Source organism: Phyllopteryx taeniolatus, chromosome 3, assembly GCF_024500385.1.
Source record: "Phyllopteryx taeniolatus isolate TA_2022b chromosome 3, UOR_Ptae_1.2, whole genome shotgun sequence".
Taxonomy (NCBI): Eukaryota; Metazoa; Chordata; class Actinopteri; order Syngnathiformes; family Syngnathidae; genus Phyllopteryx; species Phyllopteryx taeniolatus.
The window spans coordinates 32364750-32374456 of NC_084504.1; the positions used below are offsets into that span (position 1 = coordinate 32364750).

The window sequence follows — 9707 nt, forward strand, 5'->3', positions numbered from 1 at the left end:
GACGGAGGCAACCAATCAGAGGAAAGAGGGTGGTCTTAGCCAAATATGGACAAAGCGGATACACAATTGGGTCAAACAGAAGTAGCTGTCAGAGGGGCCTTTTCTGGACACTCGTATGACAAAACCAAGTTTTTTGTTTTTTTTATGAAATTGACACTTTTCTACCAAGTCCATGTTAAGAGAGTCACTCTTCGGAGGTCTAAATAGCCAAAATACAGGACCTGTAATTCTTATTTCACTAACGCAATATTAACCAGAATACCGTGTTTTGATTAGCGGTGGCACATGCAGTATAGTACAGCATATTCTTGCAACAAAAACAATGTGGGTATACTTCCCCTTCAAGTGAACTCCTCTGTACTACATTGCATCCTCAATGTATTTATTACAACCCCAATTCCAATGAAGTTGGGCCATTGTGTTAAATACAGTGATTTTGCAAATCATGTTCAACCTATATTTAATTGAATACACGACAAAGACATGTATTTAATGTTCAAACTGATAAACTTGATTGTTTTTAGCAAATAATCATGAACTTAGAATTTTATGGCTGCAACACGTTCCAAAAAAGCTGGGATGGGTGGCAAAAAAGTTAAGGAATGCTCACCTGTTTGGAACATCCCACAGGTGAACAAGCTCATTGGGAACAGGTGGGTGCCATGATTGGTTAGAAAAGGAGCTTCCCTGAATTGCTCAGTCATTCACAAGCGAAGATGGGGCGCACTTGTTCACCTCTTTGGGAACAAGTGCGTGAGAAAATAGGCCAACAGTTTAAGGACAATGTTCCTCAACGTAAAATTGCAAGGAATTGAGGGATTTCATCATCTACGGTCCATAATATCATCCAAAGGTTCAGAGAATCTGGAGAAATCACTGCATGGAAGCGGCAAGGCCGAAAACCAACATTGAATGCCCGTGACCTTCAATCCCTCAGGCGGCATTGCATCAAAAACCAAAAAAACAGTGTGTAAAGGATATCACCACATGGGCTCAGGAACACTTCAGAAAACCAATGCCACTAAATACAGTTCGGCGATACGTCCGTAAGTGCAACTTGAAACTCTACTATGCAAAGCACTAGCCATTTATCAACAACACCCATAAACGGCGCCGACTTCTCTGGGCCCGACCTCATCTAAGATGGACCGATGCAAAGTGGAAAAGTGTTCTGTCGTCCGACGAGTCCACATTTCAAATTGTTTTTGGAAAATTGTGGACATCGTGTCCTCCGGGCCAAAGAGGAAAAGAACCATCCGGACTGTTATGGATGCAAAGTTCAAAAGCCAGCATCTGTGATGGTTTGGGGCTGTGTTAGTGCCAATGGCATGGGTAACTTACACATTTGTGAAGGCACCATTAATGCTGAAAGGTACCTACAGGTTTTGGATAAACATATGCTGCCATCCAAGCAACATCCTTTTCATGGACGCCCCTGCTTATTCCAGCAAGACAATGCCAAACCACATTCTGCACGTGTTACAACAGCGTGGCTTCAGAGTAAAAGAGTGCGGGTACTCGACTGGCCTGCCTGCAGTACAGACCTGTCTCCCACTGAAAATGCGTGGCGCATTATGAAGCGTAAAAGACGACAACGGAGACCCCGGACTCTTGAACAGCTGAAGGTGTACATCAAGCGAGAATGGGAAAGAATTCCACCTACAAAGCTTCAACAATTAGTGTCCTCAGTTCATAAACGTTTATTGAACGTTGTTCGAAGAAAAGGTGATGTAACACAGTGGTAAACATGGCCCTGTCCCAGCTTTTTTTGAAACGTGTTCTAAGTTCATGATTATTTGCTAAAAACAATCAAGTTTATCAGTTTGAACATTAAATATCTTGTCTTTGTAGTGTAGTCAATGAAATATAGGTTGCACATGATTTGCAAATCATTGTATTCTGTTTTTATTTATGTTTAACACAACGTCCCAACTTCATTGGAATTGGGTTTGTACATCTGCAGTTTTTCTTGGGGTAGTTGAACTTGTGCAGAGTGATGCAATTTTTACCATATTGATGGTAACTGTGTCACATCTCCAAATCAAACGTACATGAGAGGACTCTGCTTCCTCGTTTGTGAAATTTGTTCTACTTTTGACAAAGCAAACACAAATGAGCATGATGAGTTGACGCCAGGGATTGCCCGTGTCCTACGCCTCAGACTGACAGACGAGCAGTCTTTCATGTGAATATGTGTGGAGGAAATAAAGGGAACACTTTAGTCACACAACATTCATTATAAACAAAGTGTGACTGTCTGTCTCTGGTTGGGGGTTAAAGTGTGTCTCTTCTCTGGATTACAAGTATGAATCAAAGAAATGGATTCCTACCTGCAGGAGGTTTTGGGGGTCGGACGGCAGCCAAGCAGAGTTGTTGTTTGATCTATGCAGCTTGAAAGAACCGATGGAATAAAAAGTAGTTTTGGGGTATCATTTTGGATTTTGCACCGAGCCATTTGTATGAGATGAAACACTTGGAGAGACGTTTTCTTAAATCACCCGTAACTCACACTAATCTGCTGTTTTCAAGCCGGAGACATTTTCGCAGCTAAGTGCTCATTGACGTGATGCTGTTGCCTTCCATTGCAAGGAATCACATGTCAATCAAAAAGGGGCTTATTTCTGTTGGGATTTTCTGTCGAAGTTTTTCTTTGTGTAGCTTTAGTTGTTCTCACTGATGATTTCTCCAGAGGAAGACCTCCCCAAGCCACAATGTCTGCAACAGGAAATTAAAAAGATTTGATGAAGAGACTGTAGCGTAGATTGAGACTCTATTTTCCAAGGGAACTTTTATGATATGTCGAAAAAAACATTCTCTGTCTCGTGGTAGGTGCTCTCTCCTCTGTCAGACTCGATCCTGGCAGAGAGGACCATCACGGTGGTGGATGACAAAGTGACCATCACAGAGTTGGGGGTCCAGTTGGTCACAGGGCTCTCCATGAGCCTGGAACTCAGTCCAGGCAGCAACAGAGCCATCGTCGCTACCACCACCGCACAAGAGGTTCTGCAGAGCCCCAAGCAGGTCAGAACTGAACTTTGCAATACAATGGCCAGAGAATGCTTGTGCAATTTTTTTTATTTTCATGCTGAAAGGTGATATTGCTTGTCAGCTTTGGCTTTCTTGCGAGGTTTTGGGCCAAAATGTACTGGCATTTAAAATTTGTCAGTGTCACCAAAGCAAAACAAACAAAAACATAATGCTTCAAAGTGGGAATACTTTAGTGTTTTTCTGGTAATGAACAGTGTTTCTTTTGTAACAAAGAAAAAACCCAGTCTCCTAAAAGCATGTGAACAATGTTGAACTTATGGCCATTATCCCCAAAATATATCACACCCTCCAACCTGGCATTAAGTCAAAAAGACATATTGTATAAAATCAAGTCTCATTTTAAAGCTCATTTTTTTCCCCCTTAGCAGTTAAAAGCAAAGCTTTCACTCCGAAAACAATTTGTGGTTCGAATTTAACAGAACGAAGCAATTATTTAAACACTTCGCTTAATTAAGAGTGAATCACAGTTCTTCTTCTTTTCCTTTGGGCTTTTCATCCTTTTCCATGTAAGCCTATCTCCTGCATCCTCCTCTCCAACACCAACTTCCCTCATGTCTTCCCTCACGGCATCCATCAACCTTGTCTTTGGTCTTCCTCTCGCTCTCTTGCCTGGCAGCTCCATCCTCATCATCCTTCTACCAATATTTCTCCTCTGGACGTGTCCAAACCATCCAAGTCTGCTCTCTCTAACTTTGTCTCCAAAACATCGAGCTCTGATGAGCTCATTTCTAATTTGATCCAACCCGGTCACTCCGAGAGCGAACCTCAACGGCACCTCCAGCTCTGCTTCCTGTCGTCTCTTCAGTGCCACTGTCTCGAATCCGTCCATCATGGCTGGCCTCACCACTGTCTTCTAAACTTTGCCCTTCATCCTAGCAGAGACTCTTCTGTCACATAACGCACCTGACACCTTCCTCCACCCGTTCCAACCTGCTTGGACCCGTTTCTTCCCTTCCTGACCACACCCACCATTGCTCTGGACGGTTGACCCCAAGTATTTCAAGTCCTCCACCCTTGCTATCTCTTCTCCCTGTAGCCTCACTCTTCCCCCTCCACCCCTCTCATTCATGCACATATATTCTGTCTTACTTGGGCTAATCTTCATTCCTCTGCTTTCCAGTGCATGCCTCCACCTTTCTAACTGTTCCTCCACCTTCTCCCTGCTTTCACTGCAGATCACAATGTCATCTGCAAACATCATGGTCCACGGGGATTCCAGTCTAACCTCATCTGTCAGCCTATCCATCACCACTGCAAACAGGAAGGGGCTCAGGGCTGATCCCTGATGCAGTCCCACCTCCACCTTAAATTCTTCTGTCACACCTACAGCACACCTCACCGCTGTTCTGCTGCCCTCGTACATGTCCTGTATTATATCAACCTTTCTCCTTGTCATCATTTCAACCAACTCCCGAGATTTTCCTGTCCCAACATTCAAAGTCCCCACATTCAGTTCTAGGCTCTGTGCTTTCCTCTTCTCTTTTCCGCCGAAGAACCCGCTTTCCACCTCTTTTTCTTCTTCGACTTCGACCCACAGTAGCTGAATTTCCACCGCCGCCTTGCAGGTTGACGCCGCCGGTGGCGGACGTGTTAACCCGGGCCACGAATTCTTTGGATGAACGCTCATATTTGTTTGGCAAAGTTTGAAGCCGGATGCCCTTCCTGACGCAACCCTCTCCATTTATCCGGGCTTGGGACCAGCCTACAGTTTGCACTGGCTGGTGCCCCCCATAGGGCTGCATTTACAGTTATTATGACCATTATGAGAATGGCAAGGCAGGACGTGATCAGGCTGCAAGCAAAAAGAGTGTGGCGACATTCATGGAGAAAAGTTGTAATGGGCTTGCAATACATAAAGATCCCATTATAAACTGGTGCACATTTTACTGTTCACTAGTGCAAAAAAAGGCAGTCGCTGAGCCATAGAGGTGTGAAAAAATATGAACAGACAAGTGATCCTTCATCATAGCCCTGACAAGTGCACCGAGCGCACACTGTGCACGTGAATTGTTGCCCGTTATGCTGCAAGCTGTCTTTTTCTGGGATAGCAAGAAAAAATGAAAGGAGGAGTCTTTTGGATTGATTGCCTGTAGTCAACGTTGAAACGGGTCCGCCTTGATGGGAGTCGTCTGTGCACGATCACAATGCGCACATCCAATTTGAGGGATCACTAAATCATTGAATGAAGACAAAGATGATGTGAAGTGAGATTTTTGTTTTTCTCTCTTATGCATGGTTATCTGTCGATATGTGCGACAGACTGGCGACAAATCCAGTAGTCTGGCTTTCGCGGATGGATGGATGGGTGGGTGGATGGATGGATGATGTTTCCAATTAGAGTTCCAGTGACTTATAGATTCACTTCAACAATGTTAGAATCAGTGTGCAAAATGGGTTTTATCCTAAAATAACAAAGTCAAATCACACATAATTAACATAAGTATATGACATTGAATACAGCAAATAATAACATTAAAAGTAATGCTTCCCTGCCAGTGTCAGTCCAAACTCAGCAATATTATCTTTTTTTTTTAAACAGATCATATATTGGATGTCTTTAAATGCAAACTCTTTATCAGGCAAGTAAACCATACTTGAAACTTAACAGAATGGTGATAATAATACAAAAAAAGAGTCAACAAAGTAAGCACATTTTTTTATAGCGCATTTCATCCACAAGGTAACTAATTGTCATGAACATATATGCATGCACACGAAATTTGTTCTCTCCATTTAACCCATCACAGTGAACACATACACGTGTATGTGTTCACTCAATGTGCTTTACATGATTAAAAACATTTAAAAACAAAGAAAAAAACCAGCTTATAAACATTTAAAAGAAAGATTAAAAAAATAAAAGTACAATTAAAATATCATTTAAAAGTGGAAATGCTCTAAAAAGCATTGGGGGGGGGGGAAAAAAAGCGTTTTTTAACCTGGACTTAAAAACATTCTCACTTGGGCCTGACGTAACTTCTGTTGGCAACTTCTTCCATTTGTGTGCAGCATAATGGCTAATTGCTGCTTCACCATGTTTGCTTTGGACTCTGTGCTCCACTATTTGACCCGATTCTGTCAATCTCTGAGCCCTACTGGGTTTATATTCCATTAGCAGTTCATTCATGTATTCAGGACCTAAACCGTTTAGTGATTTATAGACCAGTAGCAGAACTTTCAAATCTATTCTAAAGCTGACTGGAAGCCAGTGTAAATACTTTAGAATCGGAGTAATATGCTCTTACCTCTTTGGTCTGGTCAGAACCCGAGCTGCAGCTTTTTAATGCTCTTTTTGGGGAGTCCAGTCAGAAGACCATTACAATAGTCAAGTCTACTTGAGATAAAAGCATGGACGACAAATAAATATCTGAAAATCTTGTGGTAATTGAGCACAAATGCCCTGTTCCTGGTTCAAAATGTTGACTATTGGTGAAATGTTGATGAACATCATTCCCGATTTACATTTTATAAATGTTTTCAAACAGTCAATGGTTGTTGCAAATGTGCATGCGCTGTCTATTTGTTTGTTCCACACGTGCCTAACCCGCTTGAGTCAAGACCTGAAAGTGAGAGTGTGACTGAATAAGTTTCCCTGGGCGGCTAATAGAAGCAGTGGCTTAATCTGAGTGCATGCAATTGCAACAGCAGAGTCTCTGTACCCAAATATGATTTCTATCCCCAACGTGGCCCTCAAATCATATTTTGCTTCCCCTTCTCATTTCCCCGAGCTAGCGTCATTGTGGCCGCTTTGATCTCTCCGTCAAACCTCGACTCTTAACTGCTACTTCATGTTTCTTGCCACTCGGTGCCTTCAAGTTCAGAGAAAATGGAAAGATCACATCACCATGTGCAAAGTCTTCTGGTTTGAAGTCTAAATGAAAGTGATGAGAAGCAGTGACTTCAATTACTATTGTTTTGCCTGTTGTTTCCACACAACAGTGTCATACCCAAAACATACGTTACTGTTTGGTCACCACAATATGTTTTTGTTGAACTAAGAAAACAGTTGTGTGGAACTAAGAAAATGTGAATAAAATCAACACAGTCAATGTCAGGGTTCCCATGGTCATGAAAGTTATGGAAATTCAAAATGCATTGCATTAATGTATTTGTTTTGAATTTCGTGATTGTTTTGCGTACCACTAAAGGAAGCCCATGTACAACTAGTGGTACCTGTACCACACTTTAAGACTCATTGCTTTAATTAAACCTGAAAGTGTCATGCTTGTGTTAGGGCTAAATAATGCTGAACATGTTATTAAAACATTGAAAAGTAATTTTGTACCCCAGTTTGTGAACTGAAGCTGGTAGTGGTATTTTGGCACCACAACGTGTTACGTTGTCTCTCTTCACTGTTGTGTTGGTGTTTTCACAGGAGGCCTTGATCAGCGCCTGGTTGCAGTTCAGCGACGGCTCCGTGGCTCCTTTAGACCTGTACAACTCGGACTTGTTCGTCCTGACGGCCACGTCCCTGGATGAGGACGTGGTGACGGTGCAGCAGAACCCGTCGTGGAAATGGCCCGCCATTGTGACAGAGGCGGAGGGCCAAGGCCTGCTGCTCAGGGTGGAAATGAGCGTTTGTGAGATTTGCCAGAAATTCAAACGGCGTAGTATCCTGGCAACGGGCAACTGTAATGTCAAGGTGAAGTTCGGTTACGCTGACAGCTCCAGGGGAGGGAGCAATGACTACGGCACCGATGGCGAGGAAATGGAGAACAGAGGAAGGCCGCCCTCAGCCGACAGGACGGGGCTCGACAGCAGCTACTACGGCAGCTCGATATCGGACTTGGGGCAAGGGGTGTCGAACGGGGCCACCACCACTGGAAGCGCAATCATGCGCAGACCCAACGGGGATAAACTCTCTGGCGATGGGAGAGAGAGTAAGCCGATCGACTTTGCCGACTTTCCCGCTCAAGTGGACCTGCCCCGTGGGCGCAACATGGAAGATGACCTCGTACAGACTGCCCGTGGTCTCACCGATCTGGAGATTGGCATGTACGCCCTCCTGGGGGTATTCTGCCTTGCTATCCTGGTGTTTCTTATCAACTGCATCTCCTACACGCTGAAATACCGCCACAAAGAGCTGTCCGTCGAGGGCCAAGAGAACATGAACCACGCCCACGACTGGGTGTGGCTGGGAAACGAGGTGGAGCCGCTGGAGAGCGAAATCAGCTTGTCGCCGCAGCAGGAGGAGCAGACCTCCATGATAGACTCGAGCAGCGGGCCGGAGGAAGGCGGCCGCTTGTTGAACGGAGGCTCGGCCCAGAAGAACGTTCAGAGCCAAGTGCACCGGGCGGCCGACGCGGGCTGCCCGGCCAAGCACGGCAAGGGAGAATCGCCGACCACAAAGAGGAAGCGGGTGCAGTTCACCACATTCACCGCCACGCCCTCACACGCCGGCTGCGCGACTGTTAGCACGCTGACCCGATGCCACAAGCAGGACATCAAGTGGGTGTGTCAGGACGTGGCTCTCGGAGACGCCAAGGAGTTACGCAATTACATGGAAAGGTTAAATGACAGCACTTCAAAGGAGGGGGCGTAATACGCTGACGCACTCGTAACAACTCACCCTTTTGCCTTTCAGGGGAAAGTGGCTCAAAACATTTGCTGGAGAATCATATCCAACCTGCCAAAGGCTCAATGTCACTTTGCCACAAATGTCATGTGACACGTGAGAAATACCTCATTGAATGAGGACTTGGTGGAATCTTCGGTTTTGTTTCGTTCATCAGTCTTTGTTTTATTATTAGTAACTTTCCCAGTAAGGATCTGCTGCCGATACACCTGTGAAATTCAAATGGCATGTAGAATTTAAAAGAAACGATAGATGTTCCGAATGTTTATGATGCATATTAAACCGTTTTGGGGCGCTTTGTAACACTTTGGTTGTTGGTTTCTAAGGAAAAAGAAAGGCCAAACGAAATGTGTGCATGTAATTGGAAAGAAATGGGCACAATGTTTTGTTCCTCATCATCGTCCCAACGAGGCCAAGTGTGCAACCTCATACAAAGTACTGTATTGTTTCTCTGTATATTGTATTTTCAGAACATTTAAGGAATATACAACAATGTCAAGAGTGAGTATTTAGCTTTTATTGAGTTGAGCGTCTTCAAACATCTCATTCGTCTGGGGAACCGTTGTTGTTTTGCAAGCACAGGGTTTGACCAAATTACACATCAATCCTCATGTTAAGAGTATTTTATGGGACGCAATTTAGCCACACGGCAAGGAAAACTGTGGCCATTCAAGCAAATCAGTCCTCACAGGGCAGCGATCGCATTGAAGGGCTTTTAAATGGCGGGACAACATGGTAATGTGACATTTCTTATGCTGCCCCTGAGTTTTGTGAGCTTTGAAGAAAATACCAATTAAGGTCTTGTTAACCTCTGCCGTAGCTGCCAGGAGAGCATCCAGATGGACAAAGTGGGGGGCGGTCGCAAGCTGAGGTATAATTACAAGCAAGGATGGACGGGGTTTTTTTCATAATGGCACAAATAATAATCATCTTTCAAAATGTCCCAAACAAAGGCAGCCGTCTGAAAAAATGGATTTTTCTCACTGAACGTTATTATTATCACAGTTGGTGTCGACTTTTTTATTTTGTTGTTCCTGCGTGTGTGTTATTATTTTCCATCAAGCGAAGAAATGCTCCCATTATG

The 9707-nt window shown here is 44.1% G+C and overlaps 1 protein-coding gene across 2 annotated transcripts in view; it reads left to right on the forward strand.

The window, feature by feature from the left end:
• The window catches only part of si:dkeyp-14d3.1 (transmembrane protein 132C), a 115281-nt gene extending 105574 nt beyond the window's left edge, over positions 1-9707 (forward strand). The window contains exons 8-9 of one of the 2 annotated variants that reach the window (XM_061768747.1): positions 2830-3021; positions 7424-9707. In XM_061768747.1, coding sequence (XP_061624731.1) covers positions 2830-3021; positions 7424-8590 — 1359 coding nt within the window. In that variant the 3' untranslated portion in view covers positions 8591-9707. The remainder of the gene's footprint in view (positions 1-2829; positions 3022-7423) is intronic. The other variant, XM_061768748.1, reaches the window with a different exon arrangement.